Source organism: Pezoporus flaviventris, unplaced genomic scaffold (genome assembly GCF_033815535.1).
Source record: "Pezoporus flaviventris isolate CSIRO_AGI_PZ_B2104156 unplaced genomic scaffold, CSIRO_AGI_Pfla_v1 ptg000079l, whole genome shotgun sequence".
Lineage (NCBI taxonomy): Eukaryota > Metazoa > Chordata > Aves > Psittaciformes > Psittacidae > Pezoporus > Pezoporus flaviventris.
In genome coordinates, this window is record NW_026892627.1 from 3476892 (window position 1) to 3504845 (window position 27954).

At 37.9% G+C, this 27954-nt stretch overlaps 1 protein-coding gene across 1 annotated transcript; it reads left to right on the top strand.

Moving 5' to 3' along the window:
- The first annotated feature begins 715 nt into the window (after positions 1 to 715).
- LOC133280037 (vasoactive intestinal polypeptide receptor 1-like) lies at positions 716 to 27276 on the top strand. The gene is made up of 13 exons (XM_061474334.1): positions 716 to 1068; positions 9542 to 9641; positions 12245 to 12352; positions 13483 to 13592; positions 16264 to 16361; positions 17287 to 17419; positions 17846 to 17999; positions 19894 to 19954; positions 21329 to 21398; positions 22197 to 22288; positions 23284 to 23413; positions 24106 to 24147; positions 26556 to 27276. Exons 1-13 carry the CDS (start codon positions 1036 to 1038, stop codon positions 26718 to 26720), a joined length of 1296 nt encoding a protein of 431 aa, XP_061330318.1. The 5' UTR covers positions 716 to 1035; the 3' UTR covers positions 26721 to 27276.
- The last annotated feature ends 678 nt before the right edge of the window (positions 27277 to 27954 follow it).

Below are 27954 nucleotides of genomic sequence, written 5' to 3' on the forward strand. Positions count from 1 at the left end.
TCTAGGTGGAGCTAGCAAAAAAAAATACAGAACTTACAAGATAGTTATACATTTATAGAGAAAGCTGCAGAAATCTGTATTTCCTCTAATGGTATTAGATGCTTGTTTTGGGGTAACATAGGTGAATCCTGAATTTCTTCTGAATATACAGAACTTTTGTGTTTAACACCATTGAGAAATAATGAATGATAAACAGGGTATGAAATAGCACTAAAATCTTATCCAGAAAAAATGTTTTTTTTTCATGTCCACAAGTTCTATTCTCCCAGGCTCAGAAATAGTCGGTGCCATAAATATTGGTGCAATATTTACTGTGGCAAAGCCCAGAACTGGTGCCTAGGTCCTATGCACCCTGACATTTAAAAAATTACTAACATTTTTTTCCTCCCTCTCATCCCCCTCAAAACAATCCAAGAAATAAGCAAGAAGAGTTTTAACTATTTCACCAAGAAATAAAGCTACATTTGAGTCACCTTTTTAACATGGGGGCCAGAAAGACCTTATTCAAGTTGTGTAGGAAATTCTTTGTCACTGCTTGAAATTTTCCATCTGAGAAGAGAGAGATACCAAAACACAGAAACTCCATCTTTTAGAGTCCCCAGGGAATACCATGCTGTCAGACCCACTTAACGCCCAGATCCTTTGAAACCTGCTGCCACCAGCCACAAGCATGGCCGCATTAGCAGGGCAGTGAACCCAGCATATTTTCTTGCGGAGTGCGCTTCCAAACACACCCTTAAAGACCCTCAAACTGCTCCAGCTCCCAGCAGGTGGGTGACCAGAGGAGCTGTTCCTACTGATGGGTCCAAAATCCCAAGGGGGGATGCTTGGGAATCTCCTTCCCTCCTCTGCAAGCTTGGTACCGTGGGGCGCGAAAGTGCCGGGCTCCCCCGGGAGGGATCGGGGTGTCCGGTAAGGGAGGTGCAAGGCTCTCTGAGGCGGGTCTTGGGCAGGTGGAGGCGGGCCGAGCTTCGGCTTTTGGCAGCTTCACAGCAAGCAGAGAGAGCGGGGAGGACCTGTCGGCTGCTGCGGAGGATGCGAAGTTTGTGCTGGCTGCTGCTCCCGCCGGTGAGTGCCCGGCGGAATTTCGGGGAGGGGGTGGGGCGGTGGACCACAGAGCTGGCTCTTGAAACTATTGCCCACAGCTGGACGGCACTGCAGCTGCCCTGCAGGATCCGGGGAGGCATGTCTGCAGAGGCAGGGTAACTTTTCTCATAACAGGGAGCAGGTAGAAAGAAAGAAGAATAAGGAGGGAATTATAAACAGGGGGATGGGGATGTAGGAGAGGAAAGAAAAAAATAATCCTGAGTTAGAGGCTTGACCCATCTCTTTATTATTTTTTTTTTCCAGCCCTGAGGTGCTATTTATAAATGTCTTTTCATTTCCATTCATTAGAATTGCAGTTTCCAAAGGACAGAAAAGCATCACTAAATCAGAATAGCTGTAGCATGCCTTTAGAGGGACAGAAGGGGACAGCTCTCTGTCCCAGTTGTCCTGAGAAAGGCAACTTTGCTAAAGAAGGAAGAGAATTAAAAAGGAATAGTTCCTCCTTATGTGTCTGAGACATTTACCTCTTTGAGAGGCCACTGATGTATTTACTGCTGGAGGCATCTGCTTATAATATCACCAAGCAGCAGAATGAACCATCATGTCTGCTATGCACTGGAGGCAGCAGGTGAGATTGTAACATTAAACATCAGGGAAGATGTATGAGCATAGAGACACAATTCAAGCACATATATCCCTCCCTAAGCCCCATGTTCTAATGCTGGCACTGCCTGGGCTAGATAGCAAAAGCTAGTGTAATTACAAGTACAGTTATACATCCTTCCCCCCCCCAACTCTTCAGCCTCAGGAAAAGTGTTTGTTTGGAAATCTTTCTATGTGTGTGATTCCCAGGGACTTATTAATTCTAACTTTAACCATTTCACAGTTAAATGCCTAGTGTAGGCTGGAATTCAGAATCCTGTGGTAGCCAAAGGAGAAATAGTCACCTTACTGGGAGGCATTTCATCTTGTCCTGAGAAAGACAGGGTGGTTCTGTTTTCTTCCCCTGATAATAGTGAGAGCCTAGATGATTACCGACTGGCCGTGACCCTTCAGTTTTAAAAGGTTAAAGATAGGATGTACATTTTCACACCTGTACCTCATATCCTCTGGAACTCATTCTTTCCTCTGTATTTATACAGCTTTATGTGCAAGTGATAGGATATAGGTCTTTGTCTTGCCACGTACGGTTATTCTCGTGTAATACCCTTCTTTTAGGGGAAACTGGTGAACCTAAAGTGTTATACTGCTACAGGCAGAGCGTCTTTAGCATCTGGACTAGGCTTTTAACACGTAATAGAATCACAACTTGTTCTTGCAGCTGTCAGCAATGGAGCTAACCTGAAGTGATTTATCATGCACATCTGTGGGCTGCCGTGCATCATGCCATGCACAGCAGCAGACTGTGCCCATAATAAAAGAAATTCTACAAATGGTATGCTCTATGTAGCTTTTGGCCTTAAACTATTGCTCATGTATGAAATCCAACTACATGTCGATAAGAGTCGGTGCTCTAAATATCAGTGGCTTTCATGTCTCTAGGTCTAGTGAGAGGCTTTGCACCCTAAGTGAGACAGTCAGGGAAGGCCAGACACCCATAGGGTGCATTGAGTAAACAGTTCTCTCATATTTCAAAGGATAATGTCAGACCAAAAAAATAATTCTAGTGTGGATTCTGCAAAAAATTTATTATTCAGATATGAAAATAAACCAGAAGTGTAATCCTGAAAACTTTCTCTGTGAAACTGGATACTTTTACCTCCTATCAGCTCTACAGGGAGCTGTATGTTGCTGGATAATACTTTGTGCCTTGCAGAATAGAGTCCTTGACATTAAAAATTACCATTTGCTTGTAAGTGATAAGGAACAGGGAGCAGTGGGTGCTGAAATGTGTAAAAATGACTTTTTTTTTCCCTGTCTTAAAGAGTTCAGAGTCTCAGGAAACCGGGGATGTGGAACAGAAAAGGCTGCACTCAGTCTTTCCTTCTGAGCTAAACTACTGCTGCTTCAAACATGTAACAGCTTTTCACATTTCTGTGGAAGGGGTGCAGTTTGATCTAGTGATTGGAAGTGAGAATGGAAACATAGATGGGTTGTTGTTGAGCTATATATTTACTTTAATAAAGCATTTATTGTGGTAATAAGCATATGGATCTAAATCCATAGCAAGACATTTAACTCCCTATAAAACAGAACTGGGTGCCTAAATTTCTGATATAGCTAGTGTGGGCTGATTTGTGTTGGAGGGACATACATGTTTCTTCTAGGGATCTAGTCCTTACAGACCTTAAGTTACCCTCCATAGGGAACTGAAGGTGTAGAAGAATTGGTCTGTTTAGGTGTTTCATTAGCCTGTAGAGAATTAATGGGGGACACACGCTCCTGTACATTGAGTCACTGTCCTCAAATAGGTGTCTGAGGGAGGTAGGAGGAATACTTCCCTGAAACTGTTTTACCGCCTTCATTGATCATTAAGGAAAGCTTTATGGGGGAGTTTAGATTAACCACCTAAAATTATCTATCTATAATCAGGAATCTTGTCTAAAGCTACTCATTTATCCTCCTTCAATACTACTGGGAAGAGGTAAAACCCTCCAAGAACAACGGCTAGGGCTAAAGCTGAGTGAACTTGCTGATGGTCTTTGACATCTAGGTTTCATTTCTTTGGGATTAGGTGACATGAACCCCACTTTTCAGTAAACATACTATATATGCAGAAATGGAGAAATTTTAATATGAAGGAATACTTGCAATAGCAGAAAACAAGGATCCTCAGTTATTAGAGTTCTGTTATTCCTTGTTATTGATGGCTTAATGCTCTACCAAACTTAGCATACAGCTAATAAACTAATTGTAATTTTTCTCAAGATTGCACTAATTATGTAGGATTTATAAACAATGTAAATTAGAATGGCTGCATTGTCACATATAGATTACCTATGAGTAAGTACATATAGGGATATACATAGATATGTATATACAGCAAGTACTGTTCTGTATAAGATTATGCAGTTAAATACAGTCAGATAAATGCAATCCAGTACACACAGGAGCATCCAAGCGTTACTCCAATGTCTTAAAAACAATCTTGAAAAGATATTCCTCTAAATGACTGCAAGGCAATCAGTGTCTCAGCTTCTCTTGTTCCATAGGTAATCAAGTTAGAAAGAGAAAACAAACACTGAAAATGTCCTCTAGGTAGTCATTTTAAGCCAAAAAGACTCCTGAAATAATCTATTTAATTGGCTGAAGAGAAAGATTGGAAATAGGTTTTTACCTTTGGGGTTGAAAGCTTCAGGGATCAAGACTGTGTCAGAGCTTGAAGTTGGGGGCAGGACTTTCTATAATAGCTAAATATGTTGCTGGTGACCGGGGTCACATCACTGTTATGGTGACCTCGTGCTTTGGAATCAGAATCAGGAGTTGAAAATGTGGCTTGGATATAGTAGGAACAAACTGGATGTTCATCTATTTTTTCAAATGCATTTGTGCGGTGGACTTCTTTGCTGCATAAGAAGTCTTTGGTTATTTTTTATAGTTTCTTTTATTTTTCTGACAGAACATAATGCTACGCATATTATGTTACAAATATCCCAGAATTATGTATAGGGCACAGTAGGTAGGAAGATCCTTACAGAGACAATTGTGATCGTAGCTCTGCTGAAATGGACAAGAGCTAACGGAACTTGGGGTTAGTCCCAGCTCCCTTTAAAACACATGTGAACATTTGCCCTAACTTCAGTGCTTGTCATTTTGAGAAATTCTGAATGAATTTTGACACAATATATTCAACAGACCAAGACATTTATCAAAAAAGCTGAGATTTTCTTTGTCTTCTTCATTTTTCATGAGCCTCCTTGCATCCTATAAGACTTTTCTGTTCACCAAAGTTCCAGTTGAAAAAAACTGTATACATTTCAGAGCATACCCTGGTTCTCTGCACTGGCCAGCTTTCAGGACTGAGTGAATACTTCCTTCCACAGCTAAAAATAGGCAGGGAATGAAGGAGTTTCTTACCATGCCTTTCTGTTTCCTAAAACACAAGGTGAGTTTTAATCCTCCAAGTGGGGAGTCGATGTGTGACGTGAATGGCAGGTAGCTCTGGTTTTGTATAAAGGAAATATTCAGGCATCAGAGTCATAGCAGAAAAAAATGAACAGGGGAAGCACAGACAGGGAGAACAGGAAATACAGAGATGATTTCAGAGCACATCTGAGGAGATCTGAGACATGAATGAAAGCTGTAGAAACAGAAGCAAAAAGAACAGTGATGAATAATCTTAGTAAATTATCTATACGCTTGACACAAAACCTATTTATGAAGTTTCAGGATTTCATGACATTGGAAATGAAACTGGAAAGACCCTTCAGCTCTTGAAACCTTGCCATCTTGCCAATTATTTCAGACACTTCTTTGATTTTTTATTAATTTTCAAAAAGATTGTTACCAATTTAATTCTGGCTCTTTGATTCCATTGAATTGCTTTTTCAAGAATGAGTAATACATTCAGTGCCCAGCTTTGAAACACTTCCCTTGTTTTCTGAGAGCACAGAAAACGTTCCTACTTTTCCCCAAGTGTATTTCTTAATGAGTGTAAATCTGTATTTTGTATGACATCTAAATTACAGCTTTTCTACACTGCAGTAGCCTGTGGGCACCATCTTTGGGTGGGCTCTCAGGAAAGATTGCTTTTAATTAATTTGCACTAAGTATGGCCTGAGGATGTTTCTAGAAGAAGTCTCTTCCCAGTGCTTGCTAACTCTGATGTTGTCCAACATGAACAAATGAAAGCCCAGAGTGCAGTTTTTCTGTTCAGATTTGAGCAAATAAGTAAGCTATCATGTATAAAATAAATGCAAAAGAGTGTTATACTTACTATCAGTGAATATGCCACTTTAGGGTTTCAATGCATAGCCTCACGGATGTTAAGAAAACAAAGTCTAAATGTAAGTGCAAGCCCAAACTCTGACTTTCTAAATTGTTTCAGATTTTTAGCATACCAGCACCTGTCATAGGTAACTTTTTAATGTTCACTATGCGATTACCCTTTTCTGGGCAAGATTGTTTCCATGGTTAGGACTTAGAGTTAAAACACCTCTGTGAATTTTGGCTGGTCATTAATGTTCAAAGTAGCAGAAAGATCTTTGTGTTATGATGCAGAGCAACGTAAAGTTCCATTTGTTGAGTAGTCTGCAGCGTTGCATGGAACCTCAGTTTTCTGTGTAAGCCTTGGGATGAAGGCACCCCACTGTTATTTTCAGTAAGGTTCATGCCAGGTTGTTGCTTATATACTAGGAAATGTTGATCTGAGAAGAATTTCAAATCAGCCTCTTACACTTATTACAGTGGTATGGAAAACTGCCAGATTGGACATCCCTGCTTCAGAAATCTCTGGTTTGTTTTTTTTTTTTTTTTTTCCTAAATTATCCTTTTCTAGGAGGATAATTGTACAGAAGCTCAACAGGAGCTTCTCTTTTCCTACAAGAGCTCAGTCATCACAGCGGAGGCCTCCTAAATTGCAGTACTATGTCTTTGCAGCAAACACAGGGACCCTGTCTTCTAGAAAACCCCATCACCTAACCTGTAGGCAGATTACAGCAGCAGCATGCACTTTTCTCTCAAGGTATTGTGAGATTAATAACAAAAAACAAGTAAGCCATAGCCAACAAATCACAAGTAATGTTCTGCCCAGAAGGTTTTTCTTTAACCGTAAAATGGTTTAATGTCTTCCTCTTTCTTAAAGCCTAAGGAAAACCAACAAATTGAAGCATCATCACTGCTCTCAATTTGTTGTATATGTCTTTTCTTTTCCCTTTCTTTTTCTTTTTTTTTTTTTTTTTGTAACAGTGGGATTACTTCTAGTAAGGCTACATGATTGCAAGTTAACATCAGCCTTATTTTAGCTTCTTATGTGATAGTCTGTAGTTTACATTTGCAATTACATTTGATTTTCAAACACTAAAGTGTCAGTAATATTTAGCCTGTGCACTAGCCTATAATAAAAATTCCAGAAAGTAGAGAAATTACTTCTTTCCTGTCCAGCTGCATCCATCTTTATGAAATGAAATAGTGAGATATGTACACAACAATCATTTTGTTACTACTACTCAAATAATTCATTCGTTATGTAGGCTGACTTTAAAGTGAAATATATGTTAAGATAAAGCAATGAGCAGGGATCCTATTAATACCTGAAAAATTTCATTTTAGAATTGTGTTATGATAGTTGAAAAGCAAGAAGTACTATTTTAAGAGTGACTTATGCTAATTTTTAAATGTATTTGAAATTACCTACTAGAGGAATACAATGCATGCAAAAGGCCATGTCTCAATTTTCTTTTCAAACAGCATCCTTAATCCTCTTTCTGTTCTAATATTAAGAGGTACAAACCATGTCTAGGGCCTCATAATTAAAAGTAGTCTGTCTATGCTACTTTGAAATCCAAATGTAGGCAGTATTTTTAAAGGTTTAAAAAGATAGTTGTGGGTTTTTTTGTTTTTTTCTTTCCCCTCAGCAGATATCACTGCTAACATGTAAAAGTCTGCATGGCTTCAAGTAAAGTTTCTGTGGAGGCTGAAAGAAGTCCTGGTTGCACTGCTTACTGGAAAGATTCTGAAGGCTGATAAATCAAATTCCTGAGACTGAAAAGGCAATATAGCAGTGATATTTTCTTCTGTACTGTGTTTTCAAAGTCATTAGAGGTTTAGAATGGCCTACATTCTTCCTCAGAAATGTCTCAGAAAGCCTTCAATCCATCATTTCTGTTAAAATCACTACCCTCTGAGCCCCTCTCTCTGCCTTGAATAGCATAGCTTGCAAAAGAGCTCTATTCCATATAAGACTTCCTATGTGCTGAAGATCCCAATATCCCAAAGGAGGCTTTGATGCAGTATTCAGTTGTCTGATTACATTCCAGTTGCTTTGCAGACTCTATTGACTCTTTTGATTTTGTGTCTAATTCAGTTACTTAATGTGGGTATGTAGAAATATTTGAGACATCAAATAAAGCACTTGAGACTTCTACATGGGGCTGGCAAAATTAATACAGAGTGTACAGAAGAGGACTGAGATACTGAGATACCCTGCAGCATCCCAAACAGCACGAAGCATTCCTTTTCCATGTACTGCAAAAGAAGCTCAGATAACAAGATCACACATAGATACTGACATTGTAGATTCCTTCTTAGAATTGAATTGCCTTTCCAGAGACAATAATTCGGGATGCATTAAGAACATCTTCACAGTCACAGACATGATGAAGGACTAAAGGGGACATGAAACTTTCTGGAGTGGGAGATGAAGGTCAAGCAAAAAACTTGACAGCACCTAAATGACACTAGTCATTGTAGTAGTATAGACACAAGTATCTGTAGTTAGGAAGATGAATCTAGCCCATATCCAACAACTGATGCCTAGAAATCCATTTATGTGTTTAAATGTAGGTATCTTAATCTGTGAGATAAATATAATTACTTAAACTCCCCATACAAGTTCTTAAATTTTCTCATTTCTTCACCTGATAAAATGGAAACATTGCCTCTGTCTAAGGAGTATGTAGCATCCTCATATAATATGTTGGTAAAATTTTGCGATCACTCATATTAAACTATGACCAAGATTACCATTTTTCTATTTTATCTATTCTTGAACTTCTGGATTTCTTATTTAAGTATACAACAGACATAAAACTTCTTCCCTATATATTGCTTCTGTTTTTATAATTATGCCGACTGCATTCAGAAGGGAAGAGCTTACACCCTGCTCTCTCAGTAGTCTCATTTGTATGCCACTAAAATCTCAAATTTTCAAAGAAGACCAGGAGCCCATTCTGTTAGTATCAGTGTCAAAGCAGAGTAGGCACACCTTCCTGAAATATAATTAAGACTTTATTGTTATGGCTAATTCCTTCAATAAAGAAAACTTAATTCTTGGGAACTCCCAAGAATCAAAATAGGAATATTTTGCCAATGGGTAGTTCTGAACCCCCAAAATAATTATCTAAAAATCCCCAAACAAACAAGCAAACATGTATCTTTAAAGAAATGTATGTATTTTAATTTGGTTTGTGGGGAATAAATATCTATATGGTCAGACTGCATGTACATTTGGGGGACTCAGTGTGAGTATTCCCATTCACGAAATCCATTTAAGTTTTGTGGAAAATCATTGGTATAAAAAGGAGGTGGTAGAAATATGCAACCTGGAAAAGAGGTGTTACTGAGCTTGACTATTACAATACACTGAGGAATCCATACACCTATGCATATGCAGATGTGTATACAAATTGACAAACATATGAGATTGCAGCCTCCTTCTAATGTTTACATGTCCTATTTGCAGACACATCTTCTCCTGTAGTTTTCACATTTTTAAACCTCAAACTAGCAGCCACAACATATAAAAAATGGAAAGAAACCTCATTCCAATGATCCATTCATTCTCATTCCAGTAATCACAGAACTTTGTGTGGTTTTTTGTGTTTTTCTCATTGAGGTTGTGGGAATCCATCCAGAATGCAAGATATTCCAGCAAGTGGTCAAAGAGGAGGCTCTCTGCTTAGAAAAGAATGACTCTCTTTCACCTGATCTTAAAGGTAACAGTCCTGATTGCTAAGCTCTGATATGAATATCCCTTCTATATCATTTCAGGGGCACTATGTGTAGATGTTCTCCTGAGTCAAGACTTGGTTCCTTTTTTATTTGGTTTCTTAACAGTAGTAGGTGCTTCTTCTATAGGATGGGACTTTACGTCATCTCATTTTAGACATTTTTAAAAGCTCAGTGTCTTAAGTCAGAACATGCTTGATTGCCTTTGGTTTAGATGTTTACTTTAGAATGGGATTAATTTTTCTCTGGAGTAAATTTTATCTACTAACTATGGAATGAGACAAAGATAATTGTTTCAAACCCTGATGAGTTTTAATGCTTAATTAGGGCAGGTAAACCCTACCTGGAATATCTTGCAATCCTAAATTATTTGGTGTGGGTTTTATTTATATCCAAAACTCCAAAGAAGCTTCCACAGAAAACAACGAAAAGCATGCTGAAATTGTATTGTGCTGGGAATCATTCCAATGTGGTGAAAATGCTTTTTTTGCAAAAATATTTTCTCTGGAGTATTTTAAAGTTAGGCTAAGATTGATAAAAGTCTCTAGCTTGCATTTCAGTTTTCAGGAGCTGATTGAGACAAGCTGAAGAATCACAGTTGTGCAGTTACTTCTCAGTAGTCATAGATAAGCTGTGCTGGAATTAGTTTATGTTGCAGAACTTTTAATCTAAAGTAGTTCCATATTATTCTTGTTACACAGAGCTAAGTCTAATGAATTTTATCAGTAGACCCCAGGGTGCAATTCTTCTCAACTCAAAGTAGATGTGTAAAATGGACCCACTGAATCAAGCTCTAAAAATACTTATTTTTCTCCATTGTCTAAAACCAACCAAACAAACAAAAAAAAAAGCCTCCACACAAAAAAAAAGAAGAGCCCCGGATTATTGAAAAATCTATGATGTCAACGTTACTTAATACGTTAATACAATTTTTACTGCAGTTGTCTTTATGGAGTCTCAGGTGGCTTGGGCTATCACTTATCTCTTGAAAACCTTGGTGTGTAAAAGAAGTCACCGAAAATGAAACCAGATCTAGGACTTAAAACATGCACATCCCACTCCTACATAAGGTCACCTGATTCTTGGTTTAAGCACATATTACCATTTACAATAGATTTTTAGACCCAACTCATCAAATGTAGAACAGTCTCTCTAAGAGTGACCCTTTAAGTCTGTAAGTCTAAGTGCGTGGGCCACTGCATGTCTAACTGGGATTCATATTACCTGTCTTTATTAATCTGAAAATTAGCAGTCTAGTTAAGACTATAATCATCAGAAAGACCTAGGTATTTCCAGTGAGTGATTCATCCTGCTGTCAGAAAGGAGCCTCCAGTATATGGGATGAATCATGCACTGGAAGTCCCTGTCTCTTTCAACTGATTATAGAGGGAACATAGCTAAGATTAGCTAACATATTTTAGACAATTAAAATTAGATATAACGAATCAGGGTTTCTTTTTTCTCATCTGGCAAATTGGGTATACCAGGAATTTCATCCTCCCAAAGGCAACGTGAGGGTAAAGCTGTGGGAGATTTTCAGGACTATCTTTTCAGAAGCCAGAGAGTAACTTTGTTCAGCTACAGGCAAGTAATATTGCTTCCACATTTCAGTTCTTGACAATTTTAGGTTTGCCTTGTCATCAGTCACAGAGGGAACAGAAAAGAATCGGTGAAAGGAAATTACACCTCCCAAATGAAACTCATGCACTGCTTTACATCCACCTTACAACTACCTAGAGATTAGTTTTGGTTACAGTGCAGTGACTTTTATTTATAGGTTCAGGCACCTTTACATGCTGATAATTTTTCTGTGCTGCACCTACACCTATTTGCCAAAAAAAAACTGCAAGATCACAGCTTGAGTCTCAATGAGATGCATCCATGACAAAGCTGTGATTAAATATAATTTCCAAAATCACATTTTATCAGACTCGTAGCTAGTAGCATGCCCTCTGTTATCAGCTAGCAATCTTTCATATAGGGAACCCTGTGAAGGCCCACCAGCCAGACCTACGTGATGGTTATTTTATATGATGCTGGGAGATGTTCTTCTAGTTTGGGATGAATCTAATCCCTGTTGAAATCCGTTATAAACATGCATTGATTGCCTATGACCAGGACTTCAGCTCCTTTATATCAGGCGAAACTGGTAGACTTTAAGCATGGAATGAAGAGACTAAGGCTGAAGTTTTAAATCTGATGTTTTTCAGTTAGACTCTGAAACTAGTAATAAGAAATCTCAAGTGCTAAGAATTACTCATTATTTTGATTTGGTGACTTTTCTTTTGACAATAAAAAAACCTTCAGTTGATTTGACTTTTGGATAGTGTCTGCTTGAATTTTGGGTGCATTCTCTCATGAGATAAGGTGAGGGAAGGTCCAGCTGGAATGCTAAGCACATGTGTGAACAACGATGTATTCAAGGAGAAGAGGAAAACAATACAATCATTCATTTGCAGAGCTGCATGTCCTGTTTTGTCTCTTTTTGCATGTGAATTTGTGGGAAAGTCTCAGGTAATCTAATTATGGAAGATCAAACGTGATATTCTCTGTGTGTGTATTTATTTAGAGGCACTTTTTTTTCCCCCAGGATGTGCCAGAGATTGGGATGGCCTAACCTGCTGGCCCACAGCCGCTTTTGGGGAAGTGGTTAAAGTTCCCTGTCCAAGATTTTTTGAAGAAATCACCAATATCCATGGCAAGACTTTTTTCTTTTTGTTTTTATCTCTACATATTTTTAAAATAAATTCTAATAGTTAAAGATTTAGTAACTTGCTTATTTTCCTGATTCACAATGTTATCTTTTATCAGTTGACATACAATAATTATCCAGATGTGAATCTTGGCTTATGGTCAATATTTGGCATGTTTTTGATTTATGTTATTCTGCACTAAATTGTCTAGTCCAAACTACACAGCTAAAGGTGCTCTCAAAATTATAGGTAATTGCAGCACATTGCTAAGGTTATAAAGAAATATATCATAGAATCACTGATTTATAAAGTCATAGAATAATTGCTGTTAGAAAGGACCTTTTGAGGTCACAGAATCATAGAATCTTAGAATAGTTAGGGTTGGAAAGGACTATCTAGTTCCAATCCCCCTGCCATGGGCAGGGACACCTCGCACTAAATCATATCACCCAAGGCCTCGTCCAACCTGCCCTTGAACACTGCTAGGGATGGAGCATTCACAGCCTCCCTGGGCAACCTATTCCAGTGCCTCACCACCCTAACAGGAAAGAATTTCCTCCTTATATCCAATCTAAACTTCCCCTGTTTAAGTTTGAACCCGTTACCCCTTGTCCTATCATGACAGTCCCTAACAAATAGTCACTCCCCAGCATCCCTATAGACCCCCTTCAGATACTGGAAGGCTGCTATGAGGTCTCCACGCAGCCTTCTCTTCTCCAGGCTGAACACTAGGTCATCTAATCCAATCCTCCAGTCAGAACAGTTAAAGAATTGTATGTAACTTCAAAGCTAGATGACATGGGTTTTGTCTGCAAATACAAATTATGTTGTAAACGCAGGATAGACTGCATAATTTTATTTCCTCTGTGTAAGGATTGAATTTGCAGAATTAACTTCCTATATGAAATGTACGAGTTCCACTGCATCTTGAAATGAATGGGAATCTCTCAACTTTTTAGACAGTAGATACATAGAATATTATAAATCTATAGCTAATCTAGTTGAACATGACTAGCCTAGCTACAGGATCAAAGTAGGTATAAAAATCTGTTTTTTCTCATAAGAAATTACACCCCCCACCCCCCCCCACTCCCCCCCCGCATAATTCAGTCTCTGATATATTTTACCATTAAAGGTTTCCTTCAGAGAAACTGTACACAGGAGGCATATTGGTCAGAACCATTCCCACCGTACACCATTGCCTGTGGATTTGATGAAGGTTCCAGTAAAGGGCCTGAGGATCAGGTGAGTTTTTTATTTCTTACTTGTGAACATCTCCAGAGCACCCTCTTCTGAATGTGCTGAGAAGCTGGATGCTCCCACACATCTAGGCACTGTTAAGAATCCAGTAATTACCTATCTTGAGTGCTAAGATCAATACTTTTAGGTATATTTACAGGCTGTTTAGTAAATTAGGCTTAATATGAAGCAAGGGAGTAACAGGCAGCACTTTCTTCTCTGTCCAGTTGTCCCCTGTTGCTGTCAAAGAATAGACTCATGTTTAGTTCACTTGTCCTTCTTAACAAGGACTGAGGTTCTCTGACAGAGATGATTTGAATCCTCATCATGCACCCATCTCTCATGAAAGTCCTACCAAACTGTTTAGGGAAATTTTTCAGGGAAAGTTCTTTTGGATCCCTCCTGTTGATTTTTTTCTAGATGTTCTTTGAGTCAGAGAAAAAAGATTCCATAACTTTATAGCACTATGGTCAATGCATATCTTTAGGAGGGAACTCCTGGATGCCATTGAATATTTCCACACTATCATAAGAAATAGGAAGTGAACCCCTATTTTTCCTATCTGATGATCATAACTGGTACTCAATTTGGCTCTAGCAGTATTTCTTTTTACCCATATCTTCATATAAAATTTCTGTGGTCCTCATCATCATATTTGGTCCCAGGATAGAAATGCTTCACTCTTCCTTGGCAATGGTAGTGCCTCAGTGGTGAGCTTTATCTTACTGTTGAAGGTTGTTGATTGACAAAGATGTGCCTTTGAGTGCTGGTACATCATTGCCTCCTCCTCCTGCTGTGGTATTTTGATAGAAACAGTGGACTCTCTCCAATCTACAAAATAAAAGACTGACTCATACTGCCTGTTGTGAGTGTGCAGTCATGATTCAACAGGGGAAAAGGTCATTTATCACTAGGCAATGCAAGACACAGAAATGTGAAGAGGGTTGTCATCATTAACACTCTTGCTGTTATCTGGAGTAAACCCTTTGGTTCTCCAGGCATGCAAGCTCAAGCACAGAAGTAACAGTTCAAGTATTCAAATATTTAGGAACTGTAGACAGAATTAGCTTCAGCCGTTTGGCTCCATAAAATTAGAAACTCAAGCACAACTGTAACAGGTGATATAGATATCTGTAACTCAATTCACCACCCATAAACTAAGTATATTTGTACTTCTTTACACCGTGGGGAAGCTAGAAAGATAAATGCATAAAAATATTCTGGAAATATTTTGAAAACCACAAAAAGAGTTCAGAAGGGATGTAAGATTCATAAGGAGGCATGTATTCTGGAACAGAGTTCTCAAGCCCCTCAGGGCCAGCTGCCATTGCATGCTTTTCACCCACAGAGCTAAACTCTTACTCTCCAGGGTGGCTTTCTCCAAGCAGTCCCTGGACTGTGCTAAGCCAGGCATAGTTCATAGCAGGCCTAGGCTGAAATCAAGCAAGTAACTACATTTGTATTTTAACATTACAGAAGATTTCAAGGCAGAACTCGTGTCTGTGCTGTGACTGTGTTCATTTCATTACTCTAGTCAAATCTGCAAGGTCTACAAAAGGAAGATAAAATCAGTAATTTTACTTGTAAACGCAGGGAAATAAGTACGAAGAATGCCACTTATATTCTAAGAGTATTTTGTGTGTGCAGTGAGGACTTATGGTATTTTCTGTATATACAGTTGCTTTTCTAGCTGCCCTACAAAACCAGATAAAATGCATCAAAATACTTCATTTTCAGTTGAAGAATCTATTATCTAATTTTCACCTGCATTTTGAAAATACTTTATGAAAGATTAGGTCTATTTCAGAAATACAGGATTATTCCTAGTTTGTCAGGGTTGCATAATTTATTTATGGGTATACTTAAAATTGCTAATTGGTTGTCTAAAACCAGAATTGTTGCCTTTTGGATAAACAAAAGTTCGGATCAACTAAAGAACAAAGTGTCCATTGCATTTTCAAGGAGGAAATTTCCCTGGATTCAGAGAATTAATTTCTTGGGATTTTAAATAATTAGGTGATCATGTAGTGAATCAGAATAAAATTTTCACAGATAAAGCAACATAGGCATTTTTCTTAGGACATAGGATGTTTAAATGCAAAACAAATAAACAAATAAACTATAAAGAATTTACAGTGTTACAGTATAGAGCAACTTGGTGAACTGTTCGTCCAAAGAATTAAAGACTGTGAAGCTATTTTCTTGACTTAAACTTTCTTACCTACACAATACACAGTTTCGTCTCCTTCAAAATGCAAGTCTTACTTCTCTTTTAGCTATAGCTGTTTATGAAAACCAATACTTATTGAATCTGGCCCTGTTCTAAAGTGATGGATTCAGTCACTTTAGCAGTGCCCTAGAGTCTTCATGTACCTATAGAAGAAAATGTACTTACTTAATAAAGTTAACACTTTCCTATTGAACTTGCTCAAACGGGTCACTACTGCAGATGAACCTGTGGGCTGTGAAACCTGTCTCTAAGGTTTATTAGTATTCAAGAGATAAAAAAAATGTGTTAGCAATGGAGGAAAAAACCTGAAGCAGATCTCCAGCACACAAAGCTGTGCATAAGTGGTGAAACTGACTAGTAAGGGAAAATGTATCTCAGTGAAATAAGCACACCCACATGCATGCTGCATAACCACCAGCACTGGTCTGTGTTCTCTTTTTCTTGTAGAAATCATATTATTCTGCATTTTGGCGTGTCTACACTGCTGGCTATGCAGCATCAGTGACTTCACTCATTACAGCTCTAATTGTCTTTGCTGCCTTCAGGTAAAAAGCAATGGTCTCTTTTCCAGGATGACTTAAAACAGCCTCATCGTACTTCTCAAAGTACTTTTTGTTTTATGGGACTTTTTAATTGCCATTTTCAAGTCCTTCTCAGGCATAAACACTGTTGATGACAATGAGTCCTTCTCCATGTTGTAGCATTTCCCTGCAGATGTTAAAACTGCCTGGGCAGTTTGTCCTAGTCTTTTTAATGACAGCATACAGTGAAAATGCTCCAATCTGTTATCACTATTAACACAATTCCTCCAGCGCGTAGCAGGACATACTCTGCAGAAACTGTCTTCTACGCCTGAACCAGAAGTTATTCTAGTCTGTCCATTCCCTCTGTGAAAAAACATTACTTCCATAACTGGGAGCTATAGAAAGAAATTTAAAAAATTTAAATGTCATGTTTGATGATGTTGGATGTTAGGAAATGGATCCTGGTTTTGTTTAGTTCCAATGTGCTTGGACAAAAGCTTTAAGCTTGCTCTGCAGGTGGGAGTGCAGAGCACAGAATCAGCTTCTTAACTGGAGAGGATTGGGAGTCTCAAAGTTCATATCATTTATAGAGGGCCCCAGGACCAAGAGGCTGATATGTTCAAACCTTGAAGGAGATTCCAACAGGTAAAACTGTGGGGAGGGAAGTCTAGAGAAATAGAATCATAGAATCATGTAGGTTGGAAAAGACCTTTAAGATCATTGAGTCCAGCCGTTAACCTAACACAGTGAAGGTCACCACTAAGCCATGTCCCTAAGTGCCAACAAATAATAACTCGTCTGCTCCCTTATTTCTAGCTCCCTCTCAAACAGTGGCAGGCCATTTATTTGCTTTGGTAGATGTCTGCAGTCACGTGTTCCTGAGTTTTGATGAGACCATAAGAAATTTCTCTTGAAGAACAATTTTTGTTTTCTCTTTCCATGTCAGAAAATTCCACTGTACACGGAATTACATCCATATGCACCTGTTTGTCTCCTTTATCCTGAGAGCAATTGCTGTTTTCACCAAAGATGCCGTTTTGTTTGCAGATGAAACTATGGACCACTGCATAATGTCAACGGTACTAACTTACAGTCTTTTTTATCCTTGAGATAACATTTAATTCTTTACCTGAAGATAACATGGAGATTTCTTAATCCCATTTCTCTTTAGTTTGCTAGAACTGAAATCTTAAAACAAACAATATTAAAAAAACTAAAGATGAAGTGCTATGACTACACTCAGCTTTGTTATATAAGGTGCGGGTCTGTCCTCTCTAATGAAGCTGTAAAAATTTCTATTAATAAAGAATTTTATTTATAAGAGAGAGACAATATTTCCCTTTAAAAAAAAAAAGCCAAATGAAATTATGGAATTTCAAACTTACTGAAATATTGTAATTATTTCTTCATTCTTGTGTGGTAACAGTGAATTTTGCTTGCACTTGTAGCGAAACCAGACACAATGGAAAGTAGACCTAATAGTTTTTCTTCTTCTGCACTTCCAGGTTGCTTGTAAGGCTGCTATGGCATTCTTCCAGTTCAGTGTTTTAGCCAATTTCTTCTGGCTTCTTATAGAAGGGATTTACCTGCAAACACTGCTTTTGTTAACCTTTGTTTCGGACAAGCAGTATGTATGGTGGTTCATATTTACTGGCTGGGGTTAGTACTCATTTTCTGTGTGTGTTATGCAGTATTTTGACTTACTTTCAGAACTAGAGAAAATACTTGTTCTGAGATTCAAGGCATCTGTAAAATGTGCCACCTTTCCAGTGGAAGTTGCCCATTCATGCAGTACTACTACAAAAACCATACCATTATACTGTCTTTCTTCTCATCTTTTTATACTGTTCAAAATATTGAAGGAGAGGATAGGATGGATTACTAGAAGCACTATGATATGCCTACTCAAAACACTGCAGCACTCATCTTTATGACTGGAAGCAATTTCATGCAACTATAGTAATTTAAAATGTAACCATCTAATTTAAACTATCTATCTAGGTTTCTCCTGCAGTCAGTAGAGTGAGGTATGCATGCTGTGGTGGTGATTAATCCAGTCCTCAAGAATGTGAGTAATGTGGCTAGATAACATCTTGGAAACATGTTGCCTTCCTCTACTGACTGAAGAAATGTGGGTGACTAACATTAAGTTGCCATTTTGCTTTTAGTGTGCAGAATTAGATAGATTCATCTTAAATTATGTGACTTCATGCCTAGACATCAACATTTTTTTTTTTCCAAAATAGAAAGCTTCTGGCTTTTAGGAATCTTCTGGTTTTATGCAACAATTAAAGTTATCTCTGATTGTCAGAATATGTGCACGTAATACATAAAATATCTTTCACTGTAGAATTGTTTATTGCGAATCTTAGATATCCTTATACCTCACCTTGGCTATTCTAAAATAGAGGCATCCAAACTGAGTAGTCACATTGGCATATTTTGGCTTGAAGTGAAATCTAGATTCTCCTGAATCAAATAGTAATTTATCCTTCATCTTCATATTCTAAGACTTTTATAATATAATTAAATTTTTTGGAGCTGTTCCAATTATGTTTGCCTGAACCTAGATGCTTAAACCTCGATAAATCTCATCTAACTTGAGATAACAAAGGAAACATCTCAATTAATAATGTAGTAATCTTCATCTCCTTCTTTAATCAATGCAAAATGAGACATCTCAGAGGCAACTTGTGTTAGGTGATACGGATGTAGATAGTTCTCTTCATTAATTACAAAGACAATTTGAACTGAATATAGTCCCATCTTAAAGGCCTTAAATAAGGGTCTAAAATTAGGAAGGTCGACTTCTGGGCCTTTCCTACAGTTCTCAAATGATACTTAGAAAGATATTACTGATATTTCTATAGATTTATCAGTGAAAATGTCACCTGCCTCAGATTATAGTCCTTTTTGTAGCAGCTTTGAAAGTCACTTAGTCTTTAGAAATGTAATTCCACAGAAGAAAAGCAAAAGCAATTGTTAGTTATAAACTAACTGCTTGAAAAAAGGAAAAAAGAGAAAGAACTTTTTAGTCATAAAGAAGAAGGATAAGCAGTAATAAAGTGAGGCTAGAAAGCACCAGTTCTTGGGTTTAGCTAAACTTTCATGGAATGCTCACCAGTTTATGGGTCTAGAGTGATTAGTAGAGGCTGCCTGGGGCAAAAATATGAACTATTCCAGCTAGTGCAAAGAGTTGTATGCTGGCCACAATCTATAAGATAAAGGAGCTCTAACTAAATGAGTGGTTTCTCCAGCTTCACAAGTGCTTGTAATTCATATCCAAACCTTCCAGCAATTCTTAGCTGTTAATTTTGAAAACACCATTTCGCAGCATCCCCTATTCTTCTTCGTCTTGACTTCATTCTTCTGCCTTTTCTTTTCTTTCCTTGAACTGCAAGTTAAGTTCTTTCATAAAGTTATTTAAAATTTTCTGACCCATTGTTTGACCTTTAATGTTTATCCAATCTGCTGCACTGTGAACAGTCTTGGGAAAAAGTTTCTATGGGACACAGTGTTCAGAAAATTATGTGTTCAATATTGATTTATTCAGGGGCTCCCACTGCTGTGATGTTTGCTTGGGTCCTCACACGAATAAACCAACAAAATACCGGGTAAGTCAGAGCTTCACTAAGGAGGCGCTTTTGTTGTTGTTGTTGTTGGCTTTTTTTTTTTTTTTTTTGGGGGGGGGGGAGGGGGGAGGAATACACATAAAAAACAAAAAAAGAAAAAAAAATTTCCAAAGTTGTGCGTTTCAACTTTGCACTTCATAAGCAAGTGACAGAAAATCTTGATTTTGATATGCATATGTGGAGTAATGAAACCTGGAAATATAATAGTAAGTATTGAATTTCATGTAGTTTCCTAATATGCAGTCTTTGAAATATATACTTCTATATAAAATCAGCCACAATTTAGTAACACTAATCTCTTCAAATAATTACCTTCCAGAAAACATATTATGTCCTGATGAATTTGGTTTTGGTTCTTTTTTTCCATTCTCTTTCAATATGAGAGCCAGTTATAAAGCAGGAAATTGTTTACTAAAAGCTGCTCTGAAGTGTGAAGACAGGCTGAGAAAGTTGGGGCTGTTCAGCCTGGAGAAGAGAAGGCTGCATGGAGACCTCATAGCAGCCTTCCAATATCTGAAGGGGGGCTATAGGGATCCTGAGGAGGGACTCTTAGGGACTGTAGTGATAGGACAAGGGGTAACAGGTTAAAACTTAAACAGGGGAAGTTTAGATTGGATATAAGGAGAAAGTTCTTTACTGTAAGGTTGGTGAGGCACTGGAATAGGTTGCCCATGGAAGCAGTGAATGCTCCATCCCTGGCAGTGTTCAAGACCAGGCTGGATGAGGCCTTGGGCGATATGATTTAGTGTGAGGTGTCCCTGCCCATGGCAGGGGGGTTGGAACTAGATGATCTTGAGGTCCTTTCCAATCCTAACTATTCTATGATTCTATGATACAACCTAACATGTATGGCATATGACTGGAGGGAGTTAAATTGAACTGTTATTGCGGTTAAATACATGAATCTCGAAACAGGCTGTTTTGGCCAAAAGACCATTCTTCTCCCTTCCTTTAGGGTATCTTTTCTAGGGCTTTAGGTTTTTCTTGTCTATTTCCTCATGAGCACAAGGTCATTACATTCATGAATGCACAGTAGCTTAGTCTCTGATCTGTACTCTGTAAACTAGTCACTTCTTTAACAGAAAAGCAGGAAAGAAGCCTGAAAATACAAATGTTCATTTCTTGACTTTGCTTTGGTTCTTTAACCCTTGCTTCTTACTGAATAAACTTCCTTTAGATTGGGCTGCACAGAAATATTGAGAGAGCTTTCAGAGTACCAGTACTGGCAGCGGTCTTTAAATGGTAATTTAGAACTTAGTGTCCATCACTTTCCTATTCTGTGACAGAAATACTTTCATGTGTTACGGAAAGCTCACATGGGACAGATAACATGACTGGTCTTGTTTACTGTTTCAGATGTTGGGATGACGATGAAAGTGGAGTAGTGTTATGGATCATCAAAGGTCCCATTCTGCTAACTGTACTAGTATGTTTTCATTTTGTCTTGAATATCTTTTGAAATGTGAAATCTAAGTTAGTGCCTCCTGTCAGCAAGCTGGGAAAAGCAATAGCACATGCTATGGTGCTGAATTTCAAAAAGATGGAAATTATTGTATAGCATGTGGGTTTGTTCTTGTGTACCCTAAATCACAACCTAAAGACTAAATCCTATATTTTCTAGAGTCATGGTATGACATAATGAAACCATCTTGACATTTTTGCCCGTGTCTCTGTAAGTCATTACTGAAGAAAGACAATCCATACCAGCAAAATTATTAGCTAATATGAAGCTGGATTAGTACAGGAAATACATACAGATAATTTTATGTAGTTTATTTTTAAAATAAATTCTTAGGTTGTAAACTTAAGACAAAAGATTCCCTTTATGCATAAGTTTATTTTATGCAAATTTAGGGAGGAAACAGTATGTCACTCCTCTGTATCTGGTATAATCCCTGTCATAGACAATGAAGGGAATAGAAGGTGCTGATTAGACCACATAAAATCTGCTAGGTGCTGACAAGTACAGAGTTAATATCACATATAAACCAATACTGAGGTATGTAGGTCTATATTAATTCAATATAGCTTTCAGCATATCTTTATATATATTTTTCTGAGAAAAAATAATATTGTTTCTAATGCAATTGAATTGATCTGAGAGCAGACCTTCACTGGTTTATAGCAGTGCAATTCCTATGGCTGGGGATTTTTAGTTAATTTGTATCAACTGAAGAGATCAACTGATTTGCAGTAAGTTTACAGATATTGTCTTGTTTTTCAGATTAACTTTATTATATTTATTAATGTGATCAGAATTCTAGTCCACAAATTGAAATCTCAAGAGGGAGGAGGGAGCCATTCAAGCCACTTTGTGTAAGTGTTTCTGGGTCTCTTGATATTGGCCTGTTCTATGAAATTCTAAGAAATGTTTTATGGTCAGGAACACAAAATGTTCTACTCCTTATTAACAGAAAAAGAAATCCCCAGAAGAAATAACAATGTAAACGTTCTTTTTCATCCAAAATATCACCTCTCTCTTTTCCTTCAAGGGGAGAAGGGTGGGTTGGATACGATGGGGACAAAGAGAAAAGCAAAACATGAAGTACAACTCCAAAAGGAGTTGTTGCTTGAAAGTGCAAACACTGAATGTCAGGTAATCCATTTTGCTTCTAGTCCTTTCCACACAAATCACCACACAGAGAAAGATGAAGATAATTTCCTTTAAACTTTTAGAAACAATGTGAAGATGATGTGCTGGTAACTGAACCTAGCCCTTCCTATTTACAAACCCCTTCATAATTAATGGAGCTCTCATCAGTGGAGTCTAGTGAGCTGTTTAACTCATCTAAAGATATGTAGGGATAGATGTTAGTTATGTCACAGGACCTAGCACAAACCTGTACCCTTCTGGAGTGAGCTGAAGGCCAAGCAGAATGCCCAAGGGCATCACCAGTGGCTACACCACCACTGTTTATAAGCAACTGAATCAGCTCCTATAGACACTGATGATTACATCTCCATTGGCAGTTTTGGAAGTTGAGACACTTCTATTGGGGGATGCCTACATGTGATTGAGGTTAATCTCAGGGTAATTGATCATAGTACTCAGTTTGGTCCCCCTGTTTTTGCATGTATAGCAGGGAGAAGAACCCTTCAAGGTCAACCCAGAAAACTTGCATGCTGATTTGTTCATCTTGTTTTTCACCAGGTGTTGACAGTATGGGTAGCAGAAAGCAATCTTTCTGTAACTTTGTTGGATGTCGTTGCTTCCATTATGGAACTGTCCTCTGCATTAAAATTTGGTCCAACTGCTATCACTAATTCCATATTTCTGACAGTGCATTGTTCTTTAATTCTTGGTTTGACAGGAGACTTGCTAAATCCACGTTACTCTTAATCCCCCTCTTTGGAGTGCACTACATTGTGTTTGCATTTTTCCCAGAAAGCACTGGCTTGGAAGCTCGCCTTTATGTTGAGCTAGGCTTGGGTTCTTTTCAGGTAAGCTGAATAAAATGGTTATCAGTCCTACAAGGTATGATCTGAAACACCACACTCTCAGGAACTTTACATTTTACTTTGGTTATTAGAGCAGATGTTAATGTGTTTAAATCCAAAGCACATTCTATCTTACTCCTTCACCACCTCTTTCTGTTGTTTGTTTCCTTACCTTTGTATTTGAAATCTCACACTACTTTTAAGTTCTGACTTAGAGTTCATTTTAATAATCCTTTCCCCAAATACAATATCTACCTTTATTAAATAACAATGACAGAGTGCCATGAAGACCACTATGGATTAGGGTGAACCAATTGAAACTAATTCCACATATAATAAAGGTGATAATAAGAGGAATAAAAAAGTAAGGATAATATATAAAAAACTGCTTTGCCCTTATCCTTTAGCAGTACTGAATTTATTATTTTAATATTTCTCTGTTTCTTTTATTTTGTCTTACCACTATTCAGAACATTATCTTGGACAATATTATAGTGTTGCCAGCTATTGAAAATTTTAATTCTGTTATGAAAACCCAATAAATATTGCCACATCACCTAAATTTCAGTGGAACAATGGAAAATATGAAATTTTTGCTGTCTTATTCAGATTTTGACTGAAACCTGATGTTCTTCTCTGATTCTACATTTTAATGCTGATGTTTGGCTTTTTTCTCCTTCTCCTTCCTGTCCTAGGGTTTTGTTGTCGCTCTTCTATATTGCTTCTCAAATGCAGAGGTGAGTAGCAAGTACATAAGATTATCAAAACCATTTAAGCTTGTGTGCCTCTCTTGTTTTTCTGGAAAAGATCTGTGCTTTGATCTACTTCTGAAAGCATAGCGTACCAATATCTGTTTTTCCCTTGGTACTTCTGCTGACTTTATTTGTATTCATACAGTTCTGATGAATACAAAATAAGTTTTGAAGCAATGACCCTTTACATATGGTTGATGAATTCCCTGACATGGGACTTTTTTCTGCTTTAAATCTGATAGCTATCATGATGATGTCTCAGTGGAAATCTTGTAACACTGCTTACTTTCTTTATTTTGTCCTAGTGAGTTTCTTTCTTTTTCCCTTTCCCTTTCCCTTTCCGTTTCCGTTTCCGTTTCCCTTTCCCTTTCCTTTTTTCTTTTCCTTTCCCTTTCCCTTTCCCTTTTTCTTTTCCTTTCCCTTTCCCTTCCCCTTCCTCTTTTTCCAGGGAAATCCATGCATTTTCGGTAGTTTTTCCAAACACTTCCTTTATATTTTTTTATAATATGAGAATTTGGATAAATTTCCTGTAGTATATTTTAGAGACCCTATACTTTTAAAACCTAGCTGAATTTGTCTGCATTTTCTCCAAAAATGTGAAAACACATCCTCAGAAAAGTGTGTAGGTTAGTTGAGAAGAATGACACACTACTCCCTAGTAGCTTAGACTGGATACTTCTTGTAAGGGGAGCTAAATGTAAGTGAAATTAACCCTACCCAATGACAAATAATGTCTAAAACATGTCACAGAGAGTGATCTCTGGCCCCAGGTTTAAGTGGTATGGGTTGGCTTGCATTCATGCTGCTCAGGGATAACTGCTTCTGGAGCAGATTGTCCACTCATTACAGTTTGGCAGTGCATCTGTTATGGCTTCCTACAATCATAAAAATAATTATTATTTCTTCTATGTGTGTGTATTTCCTCAGTTTTAAGTGTCTGCAACAATGTGAGAGACTGTTTTGCTGCCAAACAAAGTGGTTTCTATATGGGATGAAACTGAGGGTTGGTATTATACATCGGAGTGGTGAAAGGTCTTGAGCTTGCCGGGATAATACTGGAGTAGTGGGATGGTGGAGGAAGCCCCTCTTAATTTTTAGGGTCTTCAAAGCTCCAGAGAGCATATTCTGCCCATACCTGAAGTTTTACGTCAGGACTGGCATGTCATATAGTTAGCAGAGAAAATAAAGGCAGAATAAGGGGCACCTCAGTGATGAATATTTCCAGGGACTTTCAGGGAGCACTGATATCCAAGTTGTATTGCACATCCCACCACCTTTTCTATATGACACTATAGAGATCATACTTAATAGAGGATATATAACAGAATTACTAGATGAATTCCTAAATTCAGAGCACTTAAATCACATTTGTCCATCCCCTGTAAAAATTAATATTTTCACTTAACAGTTTATTTTTTAATTTAATTTGGAATGGGTTTGTGCTAATTGTGCTACAACTCTAACACTGTAATAGATTTTCAGCACTAATGTTAGCCACAGAAGATGGCAGCTGGGCGGCCAGGAGCATTTGATGTATCTTCTTAGTTTAGGATGCCATTTGTAAGTCAGTTTGTAGACATTCAGGAAAGCTGCTGCCCTTGCAGGAGCAGATAGAGATGAAGCTGAACATCAACAGAGGTAACATCAACCAATTAATCGTCAGGATTAATCCACAGGAACAGACTACTTATGTGAACAGTGGCAAGGACCAGGTGTTTCTTGCACTACTTGCACTCCTTCTGCCACAACTTTGTGTGTGAGCTGCTTTATGTAGGGCAACAGAAGCTACTTTCCACCTGCCCCTCACTCCTGCCACAGCAGTGTTAAAAGCAGGCCATGGACTTCCAGGGTTGTACAATCTAGTTGTTCATTGTGTGTCAGATGGTAAAAAAAATCAGTTTCGCTTATGCTTTTGAGGATTCCCAAGACATCTCTCGAATGCAATGTATTCAAGTCAATTCAGTACCTTTCAGAGCCAGTAAGGGATATTTAACAGGGATTTCAATCTGCGTAAACTGAAAGCCTGGAGAAGAACCCTTATTGTATATAGCAGGTCACAGCAAGGTGGCACAAAGATTAAGTATGAGGAAAAATAAAAATTATACAAAAAAGTAGAAATATTTATGAAGAAGTTTACCGCAGTAAACAAGGAAACCTCAGTCAAAAACTGTCTTGTCATCCTCTGAACTTTGGAAAGTAAGTCTGTTTATTTTGAAAAGTTAATAATGACATAGTTTAAGTTCTAAAAATGTGTGTAGATTTAATCCTAACTGATTTGGGTGCCTTTGTACATCTGGGCAAAGTAGTCAGGCAGACATTTTGGTATATTTTACATTCACAGTCCACTAAGTCTTAATTTTCCAATTCTCTGGTTTTAATTTTCTTTTCTATAGGTTCAAAGTGAACTGAAGAAACAATTATGCAAATGGCAGTATCAAGAATACCTGAACTTCACACACAAACACAAGACTTTTTCCAGAGAAAATAGTCCAGTCAACTATGTCACTCAGTTATCACTGCTCGAAAAAAACAGTCCAAAAAGGAAAACATCTGTGTAACAGATTGTTGTAAATTCTGTTTGAGCTTTTCTAGCAGGATGAGTTGCTGTGACACTGTAATACCTGAAAGATTGCCAGCTTGAATCCTTCATGTCTTGAATCCTTTCCATAGTGTCAAGAGCCTTCTGTGAATTTCTTGTCCTGAAAGTGAGCTGTTTTTCTCACCTGGTATAGACTGGTATCACAACACTGGTTCTTTATCTCCTTAAGCATATAAAATAGACTGGTTTTGTTGGGAAAAGCAAGACCTTAAGCTGGTGCGAGTCAACAGGTTAGCACCCAGTAAAAAGGAACTACGTTAACTCCTCCCAGGCCCAGCATGTTTGTCATGTCTTTGTTGGTGTTTCCTGAAATTTCCAATTTTTAGAGCACTATTCCTAATCTCGATTTGAAACGGTTATATGGTGAAAAGGGTTTGTCATAATGATTAGTGATGTTTTCCTAGTTGTTTTGAGACACCTTGAGACAACTTAATATGAATTACACACAGAAACATGCTAAACACCTACCCATGGAGGAGCAACCTCCTTTAAAAGGAATCTCAAGATGTCTCAAGAGTGACACAAGAAAAGAGTAAGTTATATCATCTGCTTGGGTTTTTTTTTAATTCCATGCCTGTTGAACAGGGAGATTAAATTAGGCCAGAGTACTCCAAGCCCTTTCTTCCCCATGGGAAACCATGGAGCAGCTGAACATTAGGTAGATTATGTGCATATGAAGGAAGAAATTATAGCACAGTCAATGAAGTAGGCCAGCTAGGCTACCTTGAGCTCAGAACAATTTACAGACCTAGTCTTATTGCTCAGATGCTGATCCTTGTGTAGGTGGAATGAACCTTCTGCCACCATAACCTGGAAGACTGGCTGGATCCATCAATGAAATACACAATTAAACTGTATTTTTTTTTTTTGCACTTTTTGGAAGACCTCCCTTTGAGGACTAGTCAGCTGGGATTATTGTGATTATCTCATCATTTCTCATCTCATTAATCAGAAATGCCCATCATTTCTCATCTCATTACCACTTTTCTCAGTGATGTTTCTGGGGTTAGAATTATCAACACAGCAGTGTGGTCTAATGAAACAAAGTTGTGCTTGCATCACTTCTTTGGGTGGCCTTCCTCTTTCTTCTGAGCTAGGCTGTACATCAAACTCTCCAAAAGTAAAGGAAGGACACACAAGGTACACTAGACACAGCTACAGCTCTTTTCAAGACAGGAACATTCCCAGGAGAA

Coding starts and splice junctions, on each gene's coding strand:
- LOC133280037 (XM_061474334.1), top strand. CDS start 1,036: ATGCGAAGTTTGTGCTGGCTGCTGCTCCCGCCG. Junction 12,353..13,482: donor AGAAATCACCAATATCCATG/GCAAGACTTTTT, acceptor TTACCATTAAAG/GTTTCCTTCAGAGAAACTGT. Junction 17,420..17,845: donor ACCACTGCATAATGTCAACG/GTACTAACTTAC, acceptor CTGCACTTCCAG/GTTGCTTGTAAGGCTGCTAT.